Source organism: Pteronotus mesoamericanus, unplaced genomic scaffold (genome assembly GCF_021234165.1).
Source record: "Pteronotus mesoamericanus isolate MK-2021 breed Mesoamerican mustached bat unplaced genomic scaffold, CSHL_Meso_final contig_24, whole genome shotgun sequence".
Classification (NCBI taxonomy): domain Eukaryota; kingdom Metazoa; phylum Chordata; class Mammalia; order Chiroptera; family Mormoopidae; genus Pteronotus; species Pteronotus mesoamericanus.
In genome coordinates, this window is record NW_026555100.1 from 7,656,488 (window position 1) to 7,680,643 (window position 24,156).

General features: G+C 56.1%; 1 protein-coding gene across 3 annotated transcripts in view; it reads right to left on the reverse strand.

Moving 5' to 3' along the window:
* Positions 1 to 24,156, reverse strand: part of UNC5B (unc-5 netrin receptor B) — an 83,665-nt gene that overhangs the window by 9,407 nt on the left and 50,102 nt on the right. The window contains exons 2-9 of one of the 3 annotated variants that reach the window (XM_054572656.1): positions 10,276 to 10,500; positions 6,053 to 6,196; positions 5,458 to 5,561; positions 3,988 to 4,168; positions 3,130 to 3,297; positions 2,313 to 2,477; positions 2,054 to 2,086; positions 36 to 230 (exon numbers count right to left, since the gene is read on the reverse strand). In XM_054572656.1, coding sequence (XP_054428631.1) covers positions 36 to 230; positions 2,054 to 2,086; positions 2,313 to 2,477; positions 3,130 to 3,297; positions 3,988 to 4,168; positions 5,458 to 5,561; positions 6,053 to 6,196; positions 10,276 to 10,500 — 1,215 coding nt within the window. The remainder of the gene's footprint in view (positions 1 to 35; positions 231 to 2,053; positions 2,087 to 2,312; positions 2,478 to 3,129; positions 3,298 to 3,987; positions 4,169 to 5,457; positions 5,562 to 6,052; positions 6,197 to 10,275; positions 10,501 to 24,156) is intronic. The other 2 variants (XM_054572657.1, XM_054572658.1) reach the window with 2 other exon arrangements.

Here is a 24,156-nt window from a genome sequence, read left to right on the forward strand (position 1 = left end):
CCCATCTGCCAACCCAGGTGTTCCCGGGTTCTTACTGGGCCGTGCAGTCTTGAAGTTGACTGGGTGGAAGCCTCCAGTGAGGGCAGCGGATGAATCGGTGATGTCGGTGTCCAGGTCACGGCAGTTGCGGCGGTACACCACCACCCCCACCACCATGAGGACGGCCACCACCACGAGGATGGACACCACGATGCCGGCATACAGTGCCACATCCCCCGAGGACTCCAGGACTGCAGGGACAGGAGGGCTGCGTGAGGGGCAGGGGCAGAGACCCAGGCAGGCCCCGGAGGAGCAGGGAGGCCCAGGGTCCCTGGGGAGAAGCAGGCCTGGGTTCTAGTCTGATCCCTGCCACGACAGGCTGGTGACCTCGGGCAAGACTTGAACCGCTCTGAGCACCAGCCTCTACAAGTAAAATGGTCTCAAAACCTCTGCCCTGCTCCCCTCTCAGCGTGGCAAGGAGAGGCAAAGTGACTCTTGGCCACGCCCAACGGTAAATCGTTGCTCACTGCTGAGGAGCAGACAGGGTCTGTGATTCAGTCACTGGGGCCACGGTCTGTCCTGTTGGAGCCGGTGTCAAAACCAGAGTCTCACTTGCAGCCTGTGGCAATCTCCAGAGGACCAGAGGGCCAGGCTCCTGGCAAAGCTTGCAAGTGGTGGCTCTGGACTCCCTGCCACCCGCCCTCCCCCCCACCCCCGTCCCCGTCTTCCATCCTGTCCTAAGGGGCGGGAGGGGGACGGCGAGCAGCCAGAGGGGAATGAGATGCAGGACAATGGGGTGAAGAGGTGAGCAGGTGGAGGGGAAGGAAGGGGCTCGGGGGGCAACCCTTGGCTAGAGTCCCCTCCCCCAGGTAGGGCACTGGGGTGGAGGACACCCAGCTCTGACGCGGGGCAGGGCAGAACGCTGCACATCTGGAAACAACTCCACATAGCCAGCTAGGGAGAGGTCAGGGTCAGGACCCAGGGCCTAGTGAGGCTGTCTAACAGAACTTTCTAGGTTGATGGAGACATTCTATGTCTGCGCTGTCCCACATGACAGCCACCAGTCACAGGCGGCCACCGAACCGCTGAAATGTAGCCAGTGAAACTTAAGAACTGAATTTTAAAGTGTATTTAACTTTAAGTAAGGTAAATATAAGTTTATATAGCCATGTATGGCTAGTGGCTAGCACCGTGGAGCACAGGCAGCGCCGTCCACTCTCTCCCCTCCCTGGGCCCTCCTAGGCCTGCCTTCCCTGCCCGGATCCCTTCAAGTCCCACTCCCCTGGGGCAGGCCTGAGCCTTTAACAAGGTGGGGTCTGACAGCTACTCACTTTCTCGGCTTCTGGCTCCCTATCTGGCCTCAGTAGCCCTCAGGGCTGGGCTCTGCCTCCTGATGTCTTTGCTAACCACTGGGGGCCACTGGCCTGAAGATTTATGTTCTCTAATTAGTCAACAGCTTGGCCCCGCAGTGAGCTGAGCTGAGGGGCTCACTGCTGATTTTATGACTCCAGAATTATTTGGAAATTGTGGATTAGTTACCACAGGCCAATCTCCCTAAGCGGCTGTATTGCTCTGGTATTAGTGCAGTGCAGCCTCTCGGGGGCTAGAGGCCGAGCCCCTTGGGGCTATAGGCAGCCCAGAGAACCTGGGAGGCTTTGGCCCGGCTGCCGGGGGTACCATGCGGAGCACTGTGATGGACAGGCGTGGGCCTGCCCTCTGGCCCTGTCCCAGACAGGGAAGGCCAAGGGGGTGGGGCTAAAAGCATTGGATTTGACCAGGAACACATCTGAGTTCAAACCCGGGCTGGATGCCTGGGTAAGTCCTTTCTCTTTGAGACTCAGTTTCTCCTCCTGTAATGAGAGGGTCGGGGTGATGCCCGAGGGCCTTTCAGCCGAGGGTCTCCCTGTCTGCCATGTAAACGAGGCCATGACACCCACAGCGCCAGGTCCTAGGAACCCCGTGGAGGGCTGGTGGAGAGGCGCCTTCAACGCGCCCTGCCCTGTTCTCCCCCCACACACCCTGGAAAAGTCAGCCAAGGAGAAAGGAAAGAGGACAGCCATGAAATGGGACTTACGGTGGCTTTTGGGGTCACTTAGAGTTTTCTTATCTGTCAAGGGAAATAAAGGGAAAGACAATGACACAGCTGGCAGAAAAGATGGTAGAGAGACTGATGGAGAACGGCATGGATGAGAGGATGCATGTGGTGGGTGGGCAGAGGCCCCGAGGGGCTGCTCCACTGCAGGCTGGGGACTGAGGCCTGGGGTGAGGCTGGGGGCATCCCTCCTCCGGCTCCGGAGCCCCCGCCCTGGGGCCCCGTTTTCCCGAGGACTCACTTTGCATGCACAGCCCGCCGGTGCAGTTCTTGGAGTCGAGCAGAGTCCCGCTGCAGTCTCGGCCTCCGTTCTGGGGTGGGGGCGCCATGCACTCTCGACTGCGCCAGTGGGCACACTCGGTGCTACAAGCCGACCACTTGCTCCACTCTGTCCACGCTCCATCCACTGCAGGAGCATAGCACATGGCACATGGGAACACATGCACGCATAGACATGTGCACACACAGTACGCTCCACACAGGCTGTACAGAGAAATCCACGCCATATCCACACAGCCCCGTACCCACACAGAGTCAGGTGCACCAGGTGGGCAAAGAGAACACAAGTAGATGTGTAATGTCACTCGTACAGATGCAGCCCAAAGCACAAGTATATACACAAGGGTACAAATCCAGGGTGAAAACACCATACCACTCACACAAACATGTAACCAAAGAGAGCCCACAGACAGACAGGCATGGACAGACATACAGATGGAGATGCAGTCAGACAAAGACAAAAGGACAATAGGACACTAGGATCAGGGTCAGCAGCCACGGTGTGCCTGACAGTCAAGTGCAGGACCCCTGCCCAGACCCCAGCTCAGAGCCTCTGCCTCCATCTCTCCAGCAGCCCAGGGAGAACCAAGGGGATGGAGGTCATAGCACCTATTCCAGCCCTTTCAGCCAGCTGTGGGCCCTGGGACAAGCACCCGCTGTCCCTCACGATGGGAAGAGAGTGGCTGTCCTCGCTGGCAAACACCACAGCACAGAAGACAGGGCTGGGAGTGAGGCATGGGCCTGGATGTGGCAGAGTATCACTGGGCCAGAGGCGCTACCTGGGCACACGGTGGTGCAGGAAGTCTTCTGGACGGCCTGGCCCTCACAGAAGGCTCCTCCGTTGAGCGGGGTGGGGTTGGTGCAGGTCCGTGTGCGCTTCTGCCAGCCGCGGCCACAGCGGTTAGAGCAGGGTGACCATTCTTCCCAGTTGGACCATCCGCCGTTCACTGTTGGGGCAGTGGGTGTCAACCTGTTGGCCTGGTTCTGTGACCCATGAACCCCTAAACCCCATCCCCCCACCCTTCATGAGTCTTCTGCTGAGGCTGGCCCTTCCTAGTTAGACCCCTCCTGCCTGCACCAGAGGGCACCTGCAAAGTCACTGGCTATTCTCCGCCCCATTGTACAAAGGTCAATGGAAGTCCAGAAAGGGCTGACACCTAGGATCACCCCGTGAGTGATGGGGAACCTGTGACTGGAACCCAGTACAGGGTTCTTTCTACAACACTCAAGGCGTCTTGGCTGTGGCTCCACCTCTCCCACCCAAGGGGATGGCAAGGACAAACCTGCAGGCCTGGCCAGCAGACACTAACTCTGCTAGGACAACAGGCTCGGGTACAGGGATGCCGACTGGGCCCTGCCCCAGCTCTGACTCCAAGAGAACTGGGTCTTCTCCTTCAGGGACCGGCAAAGGGTCTGAGAAGGGGTGAAGGCTCCTGGCTAGGGACTCTGGGGTGCCTGACTTGACCACTAGTTTGCTATGTAACCTTGGGGGAGGCACCGCTCCCCTCTGGGCTTCCTCCTCCCCATCTATTCCCCAGGATCCTGCTGGTGTCCTGTGTAGGGGGGGTCCGGTGGCCATCTAGCCTTGGGCTCTCCCCGCTCCCTCAGCCACGCCCGGCCCCCACTCTGGCCCGCACCATAGACGATGATGGTGGCAGTGGTGCTGCGACGTGTGGCGACCATGTTCTTGGCCACGCAGGTATAGTTGGCCGTATCCGACAGGCGGGCCTGGCGGATGATGAGGTTGTGGTCAATGGTGAGCAGGAAGTTGGTGTCCTGGGTGGGGTCAATGATGTCCTCATTCTTGAGCCATTCTACCTGCAGGAACAGGGTTGAAGGGCATGAGGACCCAGTGCCTGCTCCCCTGTGTCCCGGGAAGTGGGCCATAAACACAGGGAGGTCTGACCATAAACAGGAGAGCAGTTTTATCCACGTCAACCTACAGTGGTGACAGAGTGAGGGAGAACCTCCACAAGCCAGGCACTGTGTCGCGCACTACAGGGCGCAATGGGGAAGACGGCCGGCCACCTGCCAGCCTTGGGAAGGGACTTACACTTTGTCTCAATGTCATCAAATCTGAGAAGAAATTTAATAATAGCATTTATCCTATAGGGCTGTTGTGAGGATTAAATGAGTTACTATGGTAAGAGCAGCATAGTACCTGGCTCACAGTAAATATAAAATAAGTGTTAGCTAGTAGTTCATGCTTTTGTAACTCTTCACACTGACTCCCCCAGCTACAGTGAGAGGCCTGGCAGGTGATTGAGAACATGATCCCTGGGTTCAAATTCCAGCTCCGCCACTCGCTGGGTCACCCTGGGAGGCCACTTCACTCCTCCCAGTGCTACTTTCCCAGCCATAAAATGGGATGACGACATCCACCTTGCAGGACTGCTATGAAGACCAATATGCCAAGTGCCCAGCACACGTGGGGGCCCAATGAGAGACAGCTGTCACCCAATGTGTCTGTCTGAGCCTACTGTACAGACGAAGGCACGAGCTGGGGGAGGCTGAGTGGTTAGAGCAGAGTTTTGGGGTCACATGGGCTGATCCCAAGCAGGAAAAACAGGGTCCCATGTTCTGCGGGCGTCCCTGGCAGCAAAGCTGAGCTGTCCCCATGCCCTGCTCTAATTCCTGGATCAGCAGTGCAAGGGGTGGGAGAGGCGACCTGTCTGGAACACAGCAAGGGTGGTGAGAAGGGACAGGTGGGCACTGCACAGGGATGCAAAGGCCATATGGTAAGGGAGAGGTGGCCAGCTTGCGGGCTGAGTACACACTCAGAACATGCATTATGAGACCCTCTGCTGTCCAGAAAGCTGGGCCTTGGGTGTTGGGTGGGGCGGGGCAGGTAGATGGTATATATGGCCACTTCCTTTGAAGGAGACTGAGCCTGTGGCCTACCCAAGGAGCCCTGGGGGTTCCCACCCCAGCTCTACTCCATCCCACGGGCTTATGCCTGCAGAGGGCCCAGCAGGGGTCTGGCATGTGCTGAGTTCTGCAGAGGCTGTAGTTCCTTTCGCTGTGAAACAGGGAGTGCGCTGGGAGCCTGAGGCATCATGGCTGGCGGTAGATACCATGCCCGAGCTTCCCCATGTCCCCACTCTCACCTCAGCCACAGGCACCCCCTCCGGTGGGCGGCACTGCAGGAGAACCTCATGGTCCAGGGGGACTTCCTTGCTCAGAGGCTCCTGGTCGAAGTTCTTGCGCAGATCTGGGGAAAGGGAGAGGGCAAGGCGCTCTCAGGGAGGCCAGTCAGGCAGAGCGGGAGACTGAAGTTCCCCATTCTAGCCACAAGGTGGCAGTGCAGACCCAGGGAATATTCACAGGGACCCACCTGACTTTTACCTGGGAACTACTAGCTTCTCCAGAGTGGGGCCTTATCAAGTGAAGTTGCAGAATAGGGTTCCCTCCCTGACTATGGGGTTCACGTCCAGTGGACATGGTGGCCTGGGATGGTGAGGAAGCCAGCAGCTTCCTTAACTAGATGTAGGCGAAAACAGGCCTTTACAAATCTGTAGGCCAGAAGGGGCCCAGGTTCTGGGTCTGGAAGCCATTACTGAGCTGGCATCCATGGGCCCTGATGTCTCTGTGGTGGGCATCTGCAGCCAGATACCCCCGCAGATGGGGACTTCCCTCTACAATATCCACAGGGAAGGGGAGAGGGCCTGGGGAACGGAGCGGGGGGCTGTCAGCGTGGCCTACATGCGATGCGGACATAGGCCCGGCGGCTCCTGGTGGTGCCCGCGGAGCTCCAGGCCACGCACTGGCACCAGTAATCCTCCAGCCCGAAGAGTTCCTCCACCTGCTGTCGAGACACCTCGATTTGCACCTCTCGCACCGGCAGGCCTGGGAGGAGGGGAGAGGAACCGTCAGGGGGCAGGTCTGAGGACACACGACAAAGGACACGGCACCAAGACATCTCTCTCCTTCCTACCTGAGGCCTTTTGGCTCTTCTGCCAAGTGTCTCTCATTTCCATCTATTTTTCTCATTTTTCTTGCCTCCACCCTGACCCTAGCCACCACTACAAATTGCAATGGCTACAACAAGCCGTCTTTCCCCATCCTATCCACTTCCCACCCTGCAGCCAGTGCGTGCTCTTTAAAACGCACATATGGCATGTCATTCCCCCGGATGTGTCTCCAGTCCTCTCAGCATCAAGACCCAGACCCTCTGCCTGGCCCCCAGGCCTTGTACAACCTGCTCACGACAGCCTCACCCAGGGGCATCTTCCACTCCCTGGTGTTACCCTGTCCCCTCTTGCCACAGGGTGTTTGCACATCCAGTACCTTGCTTGGAACTCTCTTTTGTCCTCTCTGTCCAGTGAACTCCCAGGCGGCTTTGGGCTGGGTCTCACTTCTGGAGGGAAGCCCCCCGACCCTGGCCCATACCCACCCGGGTGGCTCCGAGTGGCCCCCCGCCCTGCACCAGACACTGTTCTGTGCAGTTATCATTCCTGCCCTGCCCCCCGACCACTGTCTGGAATTGTATTAATTATTGATGCATTCACGTATTAACTCTCTATCTCCCACAGGAGAAAGAGCAGGGGCTCTGCCTGTTTGCTGCTGTGATCTAAAAGAGAGGCTCAGTGCACGTCTGAAGAGAGCATGAGGCCTCTCCCTGATCATGGCTCAGGAGCCCGTGGAGCTGGAGCTGAGGGGAGGGCGCTCTTCCTGGGAGCCCCTGGCTTCTCACTGGTTCCCTGCCAGGCCGTATAGGCCTCCCTGGATAACTGCATCCACTAGCCCACTCAACTCTTCTGACAACTCTTCCTTGACAAAGCCTATGCTCAGGAAAAAAGTGTGCCCTCCTGAATTAGGGCGCTCCTCTGAGGTTCCTCCCCAAAGCTTGTGGGAGAATGGTAAAGCCTCCTCATCCAGGAAGCCCTCCTTGCCTCCCCAGCCCCAGAATTCCTAATGCTGTTCCTCCTTGCCATGATGTGCCCCGGTGCACCCTTTCATGGTTGCACATAGGTTCTGATAAGCCGCTTGAGGGCAGGACCGTTGACTGTACTCATGTGGTACTATGGCATGGTGGTTAAGAGTAAAGCTGGACAGGTGGACGAATTCAAATCCTGGCCTCACTCCCACTCCCTGGCTGTGTGATCTTCATGAAGTTATTTAGCCTCCCTGAGCCTCAGTTCCCTCATCAGAGTAAAACACACAGGACGAACTCTAAAGGAGTCACGGCCCTTACTCTGCCACGGCACACAGCTAAAGCTGGACAGGAGTCAACTGTCAGAGCATGTGGATCTCAGCCAGCCCCTTCCTTTTACATTTGGAGAAACTGAGACTCCGAAAGGGTAGGTGGCAGGCCTAGAGTCCCACAGCAAGTTGCAAGCAGAGTGGAGGTCAGCCCTCCTGGTGTCCTGCCAGGTTCTAGCTCTTCCCTAACACATGACGTCTCTCTGGACCTCTTCCAATGAAGTCATTGCCTTAACTCTCTTGCATCGTGGCGGAGGGGCTCTCCCTGGGAGCCCCTCCTGGTGTCCAGGGCTATAAATGGGAGGGGGCTAGGGTTTGTTGTTGGGGAGCACCAGGAGGGAAGAAGCTGCTTTGGGAGTGGGTGGGGGGCTCTGCCCCCTTGCAGCGGCTGCCTGGAATGCTGGCCCAACAAGTGATGCTCCGTGGCCTGGGGCAGGGGAGCAAGGTCCCTGGCCCTTATTTGCCAGGTGGTGAGCCTGGAACAGTGGTTCCTCTCAAGGGGACCATCCATCCAGAAGGTTTCAGCAACACCCACCAGCTGGACAGATGGAAACGATCACCCTGGGGAGCCTGACACCGTGGTAATAGTCCCAGCAGGCAGGGAGGATGACGGGGCCTTCAGTCTCCTAGACTTGGGCCCCAGCACCAGGTGGCCTCCCCAGCATGACGGCAGTATAGCAGGTGGTGCCCCTGAGCCAGGGCACAGAACTGGGCTGCCTGCCCCAGCCTGGCATGAGCTGCCACCAGTCCCGCCTGTCCTGGCCCAAAGCTGCCGTCCTCTGCGCTGGCAGGGCCTCAGAGAGTGCCAGCGAAGGCCGGGGGCGGGGAGCAGGAGGCTCGATCAGAACCAGCCACCCGCTGCCAAGGAAGTCGTCCACAGGACCACTGTCCATTCTTTGTGGCAAATGGGACGACGGTGCTCCAATTTCTGGGGCTGGCGGGGCTTGAGCGATGGGTAGTAGGGATTTAAGAGCCACGCTGTTACCGTTACCGACAATCACAGGGTCGTCTGTGTGGGTCTCCAGCAGGGTACACTGTCCCCTGGCTCTGCCTGGACCCCCACAGCTGACCTCTGATACAGGCCAGAGAGGCTCAGGAGGACAGAGAGGTAAGGCTGGGTTTTTAAGGAAAGAAGACAAGAAAAGTGCAGGAAGAAGATGGAGGAAACAGGCATTTATGGGCCCTGGCACTGTGCTCAGCGCTGTGCAGGCACCACCTTGCTCCATCCTCACCAGGACCTTCTAGCAACACCCCCGTTTTCAAAGGGAGAAATGAGCTCAGAGAGGTTGAGTGACTTCCCCAGAGCCACACAGCCAGAGAGTAGGGGCAGCTGCGGTATGTGTTTTTTCTTTTAAAAATTCCTTTTTTATTTTTAGATTTCGGGTGAGAATGCGACTCCAAGTCTATTTTTAAAAGTTATTTTAAAAGTTTGGTAAAATATACATGATATAAAACTTAGCATTTTAGCCGTTTTTAGTTCAGTGGTATTAGGTACATTATGGGGTATAGTTTTAAGCCTGGGCGGTTCTGAAATGTGTGAGCTTCTCATAGGAAAACGGAAGTTGGGGAAGGGAGAGAGAAGGAGAGAGAGTAAGAGAGAATGTTGGAGGAGACACACAGTGAGGTTGAAAGAGAGAAGGGGAAAGAAAAAGAAAAAAGTGGGGGTTGGGGGCGAGGAGTGGGGCGATGGGGAGGGAACATAAGGAAAAAGACACAGAAAAAGACAAGGAGAAGAAGGGAGAGGCAGGAGACAGAAGGGAAAATGAGGGAGCTAGAAAAGCAGGAGAAAGAAAAGGATGAAGGAAGAGAGGACAAAAACAAGAGCCAAGGTAGGCACTGGGGCTAGGGGGCCACCTTGAGCCTGGGGTTGGCTGGGGCCGCCCAACAGGGGCGGCCTGCAGGTGACCAGCAGTGGGTGGCCCCTCCCTGTCTTGAGCCCTGGGAAAAGCCTTTTTACCCCATAAGGATTCCTTTACGCAAATGGGCCTGGGGACCGACAGCCCCACCACTTGGCCCCGGGGCACCTCTGGAGCCAGCCAGGCTTTGAGGGGCCAGGCTCTGAGGGGCCGGGGTCTGCGCCTCCTGCTTCCCACTCTCAGAAGCAAGGGGTCTAAAGCTTCAGACACTCTGCTCTCTCCCTCAGGATGTGGGTTACATCCTAGCACCAACTCTATGCTTATTTAATTAATATTATCAACTTTTTTAAAACTAAAACAATTAATTTCTATGAAGGGAACATTGTGCCATTACCATGAATGGAAACAGTCATCGCTCCCACAAACAGAGAGGTCCTGTAAACTACGATGGCCTAGGACCCTGGCTAGGGGCTGCCCAGGCCAGCGCTTCCAGACACCGCCGGCTCCTCTTCGTTACACAGGGTGCACAGCGTGTGCTGGGGGGCCGGTGAAAGGACCCCGGTCCCCAGCTGGACTTGCTCCCGGGTATGAGCATGATGGGAAGAAACCGGAAAAGGGGACGGACACTCAGCTCAGCGGGGGATTTAAGTGCTATTTCGCTGGATCACCCAAAGTCAGGCTGGGACATGCGGCCAGCCCTTGGGGAAATACTGATCCAGGGTGAACCACAGAGGGGAAACTGAGGCCCGGAGGGCTACCTAAAGTCTCACACAGCGTCTAGGGTGGAGCAGAGCCCAGGACCAGGTATCCCTGACACCTCTGGGCCTGGGGTGTCCCGGGGGTGACCAGGAGAGTGGGGCGACTCACCAGTGGCCTCGTCCCGGCCCTCCTGCATGACGTGGTCATTCTGGCTGACCCACTCGCCATTACACTTGAAATAGATCTGCGTGGCAGGCAAGGCGCGGCAGCTCAGCTCCACCGGCTTGTTCTTCACGATGTAGGCATCTTGCGGCTCTTGGAGGAAGTGGGGCAGCAGCTCAGTCGGCGCCGACTGGTAGGGGTCAGGGAGCACCTCACTGCCCGAATCAGTGCCTGTGGAGAGAGAGGGGGAGGGAGGGCTCCATGAGGCTGCAGGCTGGGGAGGCCAGGGGCACCCACTGACCCCTCAGCGGCCCAAGGCACAGAGAAGGGGCAGCTGGCAGAGACCTGCTAGAGATGCCCTCTGTGACCAGGGCAAGGTCTGGCTCTCCCGGGCCTCAGTCTCCCCATCCTATCCTGCTGTTAGGAGGCTCTGCGGTGGAGCCAGTTCCAGCTCTATGATGTCATGTGTGATGCTTCTTTACAGATGGAGAAATCAGAGTGGCCTGGGGAAGTGAGGTGACCCCTCGAGGCAAGGACACCCCTGAGGCCCTCCAGCCCTCCCCAATGTCCCCTGCAGGAGCCCTAGCTGGCCTCCCCACCTAGTTTCCCATGGTGATATCATAGTTTGAGGCTGTCCCGAAGCCATGGCTACCTTTTGCAGTCCCAGCCAACCAGGCTGATGGAAGTGGGGAGAAGGGCCAAGATCTGCAGGGGCATGGGGTGGGGCGGCAGCACCAGGCCCGGGCTCCCTGGTGCAGCGTGGCGGGCCACCTCCTCCCCAGGAAGTCCAGGCAGATGGCAGCATGGAGCGGAGACAACCTCCCCAGCAGCCTCCACCTTGAGTCTCCCTCCTCTGGTCTGGGGCTCTGATTCGCCCCTTAGCTCTTCCCATCTCAGCCAAATCCACACCCTCCGCCCCAAGGATGAGGAAAATTCAGAGGCTGGGAATGCACTGAGGCTGTCAGTCTCCTCCCTGAAAGGGCCAAAAGGAAACCCTGGCTGCCCACCTCCCTGGAAAGAACAGCACCTCAGGAGGTGAGACAAACAGGAAGGGAGAACAGCCAGCCACCCAGCGCTAGGAGGCGGGGAAACCAGGCCGGACCAGGCGATTGGTTCACAAATCCACTTAGGAAAATTGGCTTTCCAATGCCAAGCGCCAAACGATCAAGCGGCAGGGAACTTGCCCTCCTCTGCTAACTGCTCCAGAGGAAGCAACGAATTAAGCTGCAGGGGCGCCCATGCCTGCCCTGCCCTCACCAGCCAGCTCAGGCCCTGTCACTGTCCCAGCACCCAGTGCCTCAAGTGGGGCTGAGGTCCTGGAGGCCCAAGAAGTCCCTGGGATCATGCATTTGTCCTCTAGAGCAGAATGAAGCAAACATGCCTGATGTGCCCAAGCCGTGTGTTGTCTCTGCACCAGCAGCTCCTGCTAAGACGGGGGGGGGGGGGGGGGGGGCGCCTCAGGAGCTCTGAGAAAATGCAGGGGTTGTCACTGGCTCCGGGCTCTAGGCTGTGTGAGTGTGTGTGTGTGTGAGAGAGAGACAGAGAGAGAGAGAGAGAGAGACAGAGAGACAGAGAGGGGGTGGAGAGAGAGAGGTATCAACCTTTAGAGGAGAGAAGGAAAAGCCAGCAAGAAGGGGTGTGACCCCAGCTCCATCCACTATGTTCCGTGTGACCTGGGGGAGCCCCTTAACTCCAACCTAGTTACTTAGTCTCTGAAGAGGGCAGGATCTTATGAGATAAACATACATGAGTGCCTAGGAGGAGCCAAGCACATAGTAGGTACAAGGTACTGTAATAAAATAGCAACTAATGCTCACCTCACATTAGGTGCTTTGCTTACAATACTTTACTGAAAACGTACCTAATTCTTGTACCAAGTTAGTAAGGTATGTTATATTAGTTCCCAGTTCATTGACGGGGAAACTGAAGCCAGAGTGGTTAAGCACCTTGCTCAAGAGTACACAGCCAGCAAGAGGCAGAGCCAAGATCTGAACCCAAGAAACAGACTTCAGTGTCTGGGATGCGGCCCAGGACTCCACACCCTCCATCACTGGAGTAGCCCCATATACTGGGGGTGTCCCTGGGAATCCTAATAGACCCTGGCACTGGCCAGGACTCTGTTAACGATGGGGCTTTCTCACCTAAGGTCCAGCAAGACTAAAACCATCCTTCCTCTTTCAAAGCTGAGGAAACTGATCATCCAAACAAGGCGAGTGACTGACCCAAGGCCAGCTGCTTAGTGAGCAGCCATACTGGGAATAGCTCTGAGGATTCCTGAAGCCAGGCCAGGCTCCCTGATACCCACTTCCTTTCACTAGGCAGGGAGACACCTTCTCTGTAGGTAAATTGGTAGCTTCTGGGGCCTGGGAGCTTGGGCAGCTGGTGGCGAGATGACACAGTGCCCAGGGAGCCAGATGCGGGTCTCCCAGTGGCTTGAGAGCTGGTCACTGTGGCCCTTCCAGCAGGCAGGCAGCTCTAGGGAGAACACGTCGGAGCCAAGGGGGCACGGGGCAGCAGAGAGCCCGCCAGGCTCCAAGCCCGCCACCCACCAGCCGCACCCTGCTTCAGCCTCAGGCCTAAACTCAGGCTCCGCAGGCTCAGACACCCCAGGGTCTGAGCCAGACCTCACTGGCCTCAGGCACCACCTCATCTGTGAAAGGGGGGGACTGGACCTCCCTCTGAGGGGTGGTGACCACCACAGAAGGTAAGTGGGAGGCCCTGGGTACAGCCGTGTGCTCGCCCTACTGTCTAACCACGTGGGCCCCAGCCTCCATCCAGGTGATGGCTTCCCTGGCTCTCTGCGGCACTGCAGGCTGTATTTATGACTTTGTTTTATAACCCTAATGCAGCTTATTTATAAAGCAGGCACAGACTCGACTGAGGAAAGTAAACATTAGACATCCATTAGTGCAGCAGGCCCCGCCCTCCCTGCCCCACCCCTCCTCGCAGCCTGGCACAGATTCATCCCTGGCTTTGGCAGGAATATGGCTGGGCGTCCTCATCAGCGCCTCTCCATCATGGCAGTGTCAGTGGCTCTTGAAGTGGCTGTTGCCCCCTTGCCAACATCCCCACCCCCTAGGCATCCTAGAGGCAAACGCTGCCAGCAGACAAGGAAGAAGAACAAAGGGCCGACCTGAGATTCCTCCCCAGAGGGACCCCTGGCAGCCTACAGGCTGGCCGGCATGCAGTAGTTGCTCAGCAAATGCAAGTAAATAAAGGGGGGCTAGAAGCTGCTGCCAGGGCTTGGGGAGCAGCTGAGTTGGGTCCCTGCCCTAACCACCGGATACTTCCCCTCCTCCTAGGCTCTGGCTCAGGCCCTGGCAGCTGAGGGAGGCTCCACAGGTGTCCCAGAGGAGGGCTACCTGAGCCCGCGCTGTGGGAGCCAGCTTGGAGGGAGAAGGAAAATGGAGTCTTGGGGTTCCTGGGTGCTAACTGTGCTAGGTGCTTTCAGAAAGCATTTCACGTAAACTCATTGGTCCTGTAACAACCCTAGACAGAGGTTCCCAAACCTTTTTGGTCTTTAGTGTCTTGGTAATTTTCATCCAGTAATTTTTCTTGGTATTTTTACTGCAAGGCCAAAAGAAATTCCTCGTGGTTCTGTTTATTAAGTAGTTAAATCCAAAGAGCACACGTGTGTGCCCACATGTGCATGTATCCCAACACTTCAGTAGCCACTTGAAAAAAATAATGCACATAAACTGAAAGATAAAATAGTATTTGCGTTCCATTCCTAAATAGCCACAACGACTTACTAATGGGGATGTGCACACCTGCCGGGCACTGCGTAAGTTCTCAGATCTTGGAATCAAGAGTGGACACAGCACCCTCACTGTCTGTCTCAGGGTCCTTCCAGAGGCCCAAATCCCAGCTCGGCAAAGACATGATGCCATCTAAAAGAAAGGCGTGTGATGTAATGTTGAAGTTATAAGCTATCTTGAGCTAGTAGTTGTCGCAGTGGCTGGCGGCGGTCCAGTATTGCTGTGTTTCCTGGAAGATTAAAAATGCCTCCCAGCAACCTTGTGAATTTGCTGTGGCACCCCGGGGTGTCCTGGTGCACGTTGGAACCACAGCCCTGTCCATTCGGCACTATTATTATCCTCATACTACAGATGAGAAAACCGAGGCTCAGAGGGTGTAAGTAGCTGGCGCAGAACTGTAACGCAAGGAAGCGGCAGGGCTGGAGAGGAAACTCGGGCCGTCTGTTGCTTGACTCTAACTTCTGAACTGGGAACTGGCATTTATGTCCAGTACGTGCCAAACGCTTCAAATATTTCAGCTAATACACTCCTTATAACCTCACGGTGGGGATTATCTTTCCATTTCACAGGCGACATGGGGCACCAAGGGATTTGCCTGAGGCCCCCTGGTCAGTGCGAGGAAGCCAGGCTCTCAGGCTCAGCGCCGTGGCTTCACTATAGCGGTCCCCACTGTCCCTATTTTCCAGAGGGCATAAAACACCGGAGCAGAGCGCCCCGGGGAGGGAGGAGGCCTTGCCTCTGCCAGGCCAGATATGAATTTCCTGCCGACAAGAAAGTGTCCCATGTGAAGGGTGTTTTTCTAATAGCAGAACTTATTTGGATCTATGGTTGCAAAGCTGCATCCTGCCTTTAAAGCTGCAAACACGAATGGCCCAACTAGCCCAAGGTGAAGGTATGGGAGACACTGCCACAAAGAGTTGACACACGGGAAAAGAACCGTCACTGAAGTCAGGGGCCCTGGGTTGGTGCCCGGCCGGGGCCTGGTATTGCTGTGTGGCCTTCCTTGCAGGCCTCCAAGAGCCCATCTGTAAAATCAGGAAGCTGGCTGAGTCAATCTCTCAAGCCCTACCCTAGTTCTAACACTTTGAGATTTGAAGGTTCCTTATGGGGAGCCTGCTAATGTATGACAACATCCCAGCGTGTAAATTTTGTCTCCAGGAAGTTAATTTGCTTCAAGTGGGGTCACCTTTCTTGCCATTTTTATTCATGACTCAAAACCCAGCACATCCTGTGGTCCTAAGACACAGCGTGGGGAGAGACGGGGAGGGAGGAAGAGGAGCGACGTGCTGCCGTGCTCTCTCCATGCAGCAGCCCACCCACCGCAGGCTTCAGGCCAAAGTGACCACCAGCGCCTCTGCGTGGGACCTCGTGTGGACCCCACGCAAACCCTCACTTCTAGTTGACTTACACCTGTTTATATGAGGTCTCCTGCCAGCTAGTCCCTCGGCAGCAGACTCACAGGGACAGAGGTTATACTTCAAGGTTCCCACGGCACAACATGCCGCACCGGCTCCTCACCCTGCCTTGACCCACACTCCTCAGGGTGGGAGCTCACCCCTGCCTTTCTCAGCTAGGCCCGCCTTTGGACAGGCCTAACAGAAAAGTCTTTCTTACTTTCAGCTGGAATTTGTTGTCTGAAGTTGCATGGCTACAATTTTAACCTCTGAGGTGACACAAAGCGGTACGCTTCTTCCTCCCCGTGACAGTTTCTCAGTCTCTGGAGGCTGCAGCCCCGCCTCCCCTTCCCATCTTTCTTTTTAATATTCACGAGACAAGGTTTTGCATCCTCTTCCCACCCACCTGGCTTCCTCCTGGGCAAGTTCAATTTTGCTCACAACCCTCTGAAAAGCAGGGGAGGGCAGGTGAAAAGGGTGAGGTCTGGCAGGCACCTCCCAGGCCCCTTAGCAGTTTTGGCAGCTGCCTGTGAAGGGCAGGGAGCACACCACAGCCTCCCTCGTGTTCCCCACGGTGTCCAGGCCAGGGTGCCTGTCCCCTGGGCGGGTAGTGGAGCTTGCAAGACAGAGTGGGGAGCTGAGCCCAGTCTCCAGCTGATAGCAGGCCTTGTGCCAGGCCACATGCTTCGTCCCGGGGGCTGGGTCTTGGCAGTGCCCGACGTGGAGACACAGGCTGCCACCTGGAAGGTGGGAGGCCCTGATGCAGAGGAAGTTGAGGCCACAGGCTTGTTCATGAGATGCCAGAGTCTAAGCCACTAGAATAAGCAGGAGCCAGGGGCCTTGGAGGACGAAAACATGGCTTTGGGACAAAGGTAAAGAAAGCGTATTTCCCAGAGCTCTTTGAGAGGAAGAAGAGGCTAAAAGGACAGTGTTGAGACCTTCCTGAATGGGACACTGTCCCGGCTGTGAGGGGAAGCCAGAGAGCCAGCAGGCCTCATTAGGGTCCTCACCCTGCCCCCCGAGGGAAACTCTGGGAAGACTGTTTTACTTCTCAGGGCCTCTTAGTGTCCCCACCCATAAAACAGGGGATATTAGGTGCTGCCCTATCAATTTTGAGGTGGTGTTGTGAAGGTTGGCTGAGAAAATGGATGTAAATGAGGTCTACTGGTTGGGTGGTGCAGTGCCAACGGGGCGGGACCAGGTAGGAAACCCCTGGCTGCGCTGTGTGTGGGAAACCCCGAAACCCCTTGCGGGCAGGTTCCTTGGCCAATAGGTAGCCAACCCCAGCAGGCTCGTATGCAAGGGAGATGCTCGAAGGGGCCCGGAACCCTCTGTTCCACCAGCTCAGAGAGGGGAAGTGACTAAAGCAACATTACACAGCAAATTAACAGCCAAGTTGAACCAGTGCCCAGTTCCTGGTTCGGGGTTAAGGGGGGGACAGCACAGCCGCAGCAAGGCTGTGGGTAAAGGCTTGAGCTCTGCCCTGCCCAGGCCTGGGACGAAAACTCACTACCGTCCATCTCGGTTGGGTCCGCTTCTGGTCAGCCCTGCTGCCCAGGGCAGAGGCTGCTGTGGTTTGGGAGGGAGGGCCTTGACACGCCGGCCCACCGTTTTTGTCCCAGGTGGGTGACAAGACGAGGCCTGGGCCTCCGGGCTCAACACCAGGGGGCAGGCATTTGCAGCTGAGCAGGGCCTTGTGGCTCTGGGGCTGGCTGGCATGAGGCGGTGCCCACACTGAGGGACAGGACTGGCGGGGGGCAGGCGGGAGGTGAGGGAGAGAAAAACGCCCCACGCTGGGCACATTTATCATCAGCAATCACAGTCTTTCTCTAGCCCCTGGACACCGGCTAATTCTCGCCAGACTTGACCTCCCACTGCATGGAAAATCTCTTCCATTCACTTCGAGGCTGATGTGCTCAGTGGGGAGTGGGGAGAGTGGGGGGAGAGGAGCCCATTTATTATTATGTTTTAAAAACACACAAACCCCACATGGAAGGACCCCTCCCTGGACACAAAGCCCTTCTTCCATCTGGCCCTGGCTCCTGGCGGCTATGGGGTTCAGGCCGGGGCCCCCCTCAGAGGCGGTTACAATGGCCGTTACTGATGACAAATGGGGGCTGGCAGGCTGGGGGGAGGCTGAGTTATTCCTAACAAAGGAGGCCCCTTGCACGGCCCTTTTCCCATACCCTCTGCAGACCTGTTCGTGCCCATGACATCACTTCCTGTGCAGGAAGTGGCCTCAGATGGCCAGCTAGGGCAGGAGCTGACATCCTAAAGGGGGTGTCCAGCTGATCCTGAGAAATCTCTCTTCTGGAAAGACCCAGGAGAAAGTGAAGGAGCTGATGGTAGGCTGGGGATTAGGCCCCAGGTAAGGCCCCATTCTAAAAGGGGCCACACTCCTTACAAAGGAGAGAGGGATACTTTGGTTACTGTGTCACTGGTCTGCCCTCAGGCTCTCAGTGGTACCTGGGAGGCCGTATTCCACATCCATAGCATAGACCCTTCCTCCAGTCCCTTCCTCTGGCCACTGGGCTCCCTCAGCCTGGGCCAGGGTCTCTCTAGGGCTAATGTTTGGTTCCCCGTCCAAGTCCCAGGTCCCAGGGCGTCCCTGTGCATGGAGGCCTGGGCGGTGAGGAGGGAGGATTCATCCTGCTTCTCCCTCCCCTCCCAAACAAGGAGCTCAAACCCCTCTCTCATCTTTTATTCTCCAGAGAGTAACAGAGTAACATTTATCCAGCACACAATATGTAACATCATCATCAATACAACAGTCCTGCAAAGTAGGTGCTCCATTTCACAGATGAGGAAACTGAGGCTCAAAGAAGTGAAAAGACATGCTCAGGCTCATAGCTACCAAGAAATCCAAAACTCTTCCAGTTAAAGCACAATCCTTTGGCCAAAAATGCTCCCAGGGAATCAGGAGGGGGCATATTTTTTTCTGCCCATTTTGCAGCTGAGCAAATGGAGTCTCTCAGAGTTCACCAGCTTGCTGGAGGGGAAGAGGGTCTCAGCTTCCTAACTCCAGCACTTGGCCTCCTGTCCTCTGTGGGCCTGACAAGTCCTGGACTTGTTTGAGATGTCCCAGACAGACAGATCCATCCTAGTCTGCGAGGGCTGGCCTGGAGCAGCCCCTTAGAAATCACACTCAGAAGCACACGCTCACACCATACCCACACTCCACCCACGGTCACGATCCACAATCACCTCCCCTGGACACCCAGAGAGCCCCAGCCAAGCTGGGACTGGGACTCTTTTCTTAGGGCTGCCTATGTCAATTCTTGAGGACAACGGCGGTGACTCAGGCCAGGCCCGTGGGGGACCTGTTACTTTATTGGTCATCTTCCCCTCATCCAGAGTTGCGGTGAGACAAGTTTGAGCTGCAATTTTAGACTCCACCGAACACCCAGATGCGCAGGTCCTAACTCAGGAGGCCTCCCTTTCCCTCCCCCACATCCAGCCCTTGGTGCTGCCAGGTGAACCTTCAAGAAGTGCTTCAAACTGCTCGACCACCCACCACCACCTCCTACAGTCAGTCTCCAAAGCCCATGTCCTTCCACCCAGAGCCCTCCTCCCTGTGCTCCCTACTGCTCCTCCGGTTCCCTCCTACCCACTCTCCTCATAGTGGCCCAGGCAATCTTGCAAAATATAAATAAATCACTCTCCTGCTTACACCCTCCAGCAACTCCCGTCTGCATCTGGAGTGAAGTCCTAACCCCACCAAACCTTCAGAGGTCAGGGACTCACTTACCATTCACTGTGCGCCAAGCCACTCAGGAGCGTTTCCTGCCCCTTGAAGATGAACCTGCTTTCTTATTCTTACCTCAGGGCTGTTCTCTCCTTTTGGAATGCACCCTTCAACCATGCACCTATATTCTTGTGGCTGACGTTTTGTCATTGATATCTCAGCTCAAGTGCCACCTGCCACCTCTCCAGGGAGGCCTTCCCTGACCACCAAATGCAAATTCATCATCCTCAACCTCCCTAGGTGCTATCTCTACACTGTCCTGTTTTCTTCTTTTGTGTGTGTGTGTTTTTTTTGTTTGTGCCCTTTGTTGTTGTTGTTTTTGGTCTTGGGTTTTTTTGGACATTGCTCATCTCTTTGAAATTACCTTCTTCCTGTATTTGATTGTTTGCTGCCTGTGTCTGAACAGGTCTGTTTTCTCAAAGGCAAGCTCCTTGAAGGCCTGGGGCCTATTTAGCTGGTTGCTTGTTTATCTGGGCCTACTGGGGACACAGGACTTTCTCCAGCTGTACCACCCAACCTCTCTGGAAATACCTGGGATGGCAGGTGGGTGCAGTAGGGAGCAGCCAGGGGCAGTGGGCACAGGCTAGAATGACCTGGGCCATGGGAGCCAGTCCCTTTGGAAACTCCACCCTGTAGGATGCCACCAACTGATGGAACATCAGGGACCATCTAATCACTGTCCTCTAGGGTGGAGACCAGAGAGGGTGTGGCCTGGCCTCAGATTACACAGCACCTGGGCAGCAGAGCTAGTAAGAGAAATGGCTCTAGACTCCCAGGGAAGGTGGGGGGACTTTATTTTTAAAAACCACCTTTTCCTTCTAATAAAAACAGCTGCCGCCGTCACTGCTGCTGCTTTGCCTTTTATGATTCCAACTTAGAGAAAAATAAGGATGAAAATAGACATCACCCATTTCCATCCCCAGTTTACCAGAATTAACACTGGACATCGGTCCTCTCTGTCTTTTCTAGAGGCACATGTAAAAGGAGCCTCACTATATACATTTGTGTGTTCTCTGATTTCCTTCCAAGGCTGTTAGCTGAGGCCTTGTAAACCACAAGCAAAATGCACCAGGCATCTCTCTCTCTCAGCACAGTCCCACACACCGGATGGGCACAGGCCAGCTGGGCCGACTCCCCGGGCACAGCACTTCGGGGCGTCGGAAGTATTGCAGGATGCAGAGCAGGTTGGCTTTGCACATTTGGGCACTGGCAGGAGGACGCCCAGTGTCCTGTCCATCTCCCGGAAAAGTCAAAACGCACAGGGGTGCAGGCTCTGGCCCAGGGGCTACCTGACAGGGCAGCAGTTCCATCCCTGCTGCCCTCCCAGGCACGCTGTCCCCACGCGGCCCTGGAACGTCCAGGGGCACTCCTGTTCGTAGAGGGTCTCGAGGCACAAACCTCCTCTGCCTTCCCAGAGTCATGCTCTAGCACTGAACCTCTCCTTGCAAAGCAAAGACAACTGCCAACATATTGCAAAGTGGAAAAACTACGATCCTTGCCCACTGTCATCAGCACTGTCACGCCTGGCCAGACCCTGCCCCAGAGCTGGCTGTGGGCCACCTGGGAGGCCGCTCAGACCCTGGGAAACGGAGCCCTTAGGCCTGAACCCAACCCTTCACTTCCACAGGGGACCCTGGGGCAAGAAAGGGGCACTGCCTTGTCCATGGTCAAACAACCAGTCAGTGGCCACAGCGCCCCTTGTATCTTGGCATCATGTTGGCATAGAAAGAATGATAGTAGAGAGGAAGGGGGTATCCAGACAGACCTTTGCCAATCTGTGAAGTGGGGCATGGGACAAATGGGGAGAGACGAACAGAGGCAGAGATGGGAGTCATGGGGAAAGGGACAAAGAGAAAGACACCTGAGAGCACCAAGCACTGGGTGGTGAGTGAAGCTGTGTATTGGCTTTGCCTGGTCTGTTCTGAGCCTGGAACCTTCTTGGGTTCCTTTCAGGCCTTGGGGGCAAGGGAAGAAGGTGGCCATCCATCTCTGGCCTTCATTTGCACTCCTGCTCTGCCTCTTCCGCAGACCTTGTCGATTGAGGCTCTCAGGAATACCCTGGGGACCAGAGGTGAGCCGTAACCGGCCTCGGGCCACACAGCAAGTTGGAAGCAAAGCTCAAGCGGAACAGGGGCGTCCTGGCACTCAGTCCAGTGCTCTTCCTTTGCCTCTCTCTGGTCCAGGGGCGGAGAAGACCCTGGCCCTGAGCCTGGCTGAGCAGTTGAGCTGGTGATGATGGAGGTGAGGGGAGGCAGGTGGCACTGGCCACAGGGAAGGCAGAGATGGCTCCTCCCTCTGGTGCACCTTGAGGGAGGCAGGGTGGTGGGCAAGGACTTGTCCCCATTCGTTAATCAAGCATTCCCTGAGCACTTCCCCTTGACCATGCCCATGGTAGGGCCTGGAGAGCAATGACCAAACTTCAGTCCTGCCAATGGGAAGCTCACAGCAAAGGTTCGAAGTTAAGGATTTCGACATCTTGACTCTGGCTCGTGCTCCATGCGCCTCCAGCCTAGGTGCACAGTTGTGCGATGGTTCCTCTGCCTGCTGACCCACCCACAATGCAGAAAAAAATCTGCAGTTTTGCCTGCAGCGCCCTCCTTCCCAGTCAAGGAGCCAGCCTACTTCCTCCAGGAAGCAGGTTTTGACTACTTCCCCCATGGCTACTGCAGGGATGTCTCATTCCACAGGCTCCTATAATCATATTTCTTGGGCTGGAACACATTGTTGCTGTCAGTGGCTCACAAGGCGAACTTGGGCAAACCATTTACCTCTGGGCCTCCATACTCCCTTCAGGGAAGCAGAGTCACTTTTCCTTGCTTCGGCCCAGGGTGGCTGGGAACATTAAGGTCAGAAATGTTAAACTATTTTGCCAGCTAGGCAGCCCTGTGCATTTCCTAATTTTGATTATTGCTTTTCGCAGTAAGAGATGGTGCGTTAGCTTTCCTGGGGCTGCCAGGGCACGGCCTGACATCCTGACCAGCTCCAGGGTTTTCCACTGGGCTCCCCACTCCTGCCCTGCCCTGGCCTCTCAGCTGCTGCCCTGGCCCACTCCACTCTGTGATGACTCGAAGCTGCAAAAGGCTGATGCAAGCTGGAAGGAAGGAATGAAACAGACTCGAGTGGGGCAGATGGAGCTCCGCCCTCAGCCCCAGGGGACCATGGCCCTCCCCCTGCTGGCTTGTTTGCACCTGCTGATGTAATCAATGGGCCTCCTTGGCTCAGGGCTTGGCCCACTCACCTCGGCCTCCTCCGTGTACAGCTAGAGGAAGGGTTCGAGGGCAGGAGGGCAGGTGCACAGCCGCATGCTCCATGAGAGGGCTCTTCTGCAGGGAGGGGCAGCTGGGTCCAGCAGAGGGAAGGAAAGACCCTGAAAAGCGGCACGAAGACGACCCCCGTACTGCCACTGTGTCACTTCAGGGGAGCGGTCTCATGTCCCTGAGCCTGGTACATGACAGACACTCAGCTTGTCGCTCCATGGATTTTTTGAGGCAAATAAGGAAGGCTGAGAGGGAAAAAGGAAGGATGGAAGCGTGGCTCCATGGGAGGAAAATGCCGTAATAGTACTGGGCTGGCTATCAGCTCACTGGGTGACTTCTGGCCAGCTGCCTCCCCTCCTGGGGCCTTGGGTTTTCTGTAAGATGGACACAATGTCACTGTGCCCACTTCACAGAGGCAGTTGGGACCATAGGTGTGAAAGTGCAAGAGGACACGAAAGCACATGGATGGTTTAGGGGAGCTAGGGAGTGCCGGTGGGGCCTGTCAGCTCTCTGTCCGGCCTGGCCCCAGGAACCTCCCCCGGGGCAGGAAGTCTTAGAAGAAGAGTACACGCCTCCCCAGAGGCCTCTAAAGAGCCATGAAGCTGGTGAGGGACAAGAGCCAAGAACTGCAAGGCCATGTGCATGTAGCCGAGGGCCCTGACCCCATAAGCCCAGGGTCTGGGGAATCACCCTCTCTCCAGACTATAATTCTCAAAGCTGGTTTCCAGGGAGACAACTTTGCTCTTTAGAGAAAGGGGAGGAGAAAAGCCCCTCACCTAGATCATGGACCTTTTTGGTTGATATCGAAGGCTCCTGAAAGACAGGAACCAGCCAGGTGGGGAGGCATCCATCTAAGCCTTCTAGACCCCTCTGCCCTGAGCAGGGGGGCAGTGGCAGGGTAGAGTGGAGCCTTTGGTTCTGCTGGGTGGCTCTGGATGGAGAGCTGCACACAGGTTGGGACACATGGGCGTCCTGGGCCACAAAGATCCACCTTTCCTTTTTAGTACAGCCGCTTTGTGTCCTAGCAGGTCACATGGGGAACCAGTAACTGCTACAGGCTAACCTGCACTCAGGCACTGCACAGAGCACTTGGAGTTCATCATTTAACTAAACTTTCCCAACAAACTTTAAGGCGGGTACCATCATTATAACCCCCAGTTTGCAGGTGAGGAAACAGAGGCACAGAAAGGTTAAGAAACTTGCTCCAAGTCACAGAATAGGCCTGTCAGTACTGGAATCTGGGTCTCCCTAACCCTAAGCCCATACTCACTAAGGTCTACACCAGTGGTTCTCAAACCATGGTGTGGACCCAGATAGCCTGGAGGCTGCAAGGCCCAGGGTGCTGTGGTTTCCCACTTTGCAGGCCTGGGTAGGGCCTGAGAATGTGCATTTCTAGCAAGTTCCCAGGTGCTGTGGCTGGTCCACTGCTTTATGCTCTCGTGCCTCCCAAGAGAAATATAAAATAGCCCACATAGCAGTGCTTAACCCAGGCCAACTCCCTTTCCCTGAGCACTTCGATGATTCAGCTGGAGGCCCTTTGAAAGGAACTAAAGGAATGACCTGGAGGCATGGTGCCGGCTACCTGAGCCGGAATCAGGCCTGGTGTGTAACACCTAATGCCGCCCTGACGGCCATCGTCTGCACCTGTGTTCTCGCAAATTACTTAGCCTCTCTGGGTCTCAGTTTCCTTATCTGCAAAATGGGGGTGATAGTATTTCTAGGAAGGATTAAAC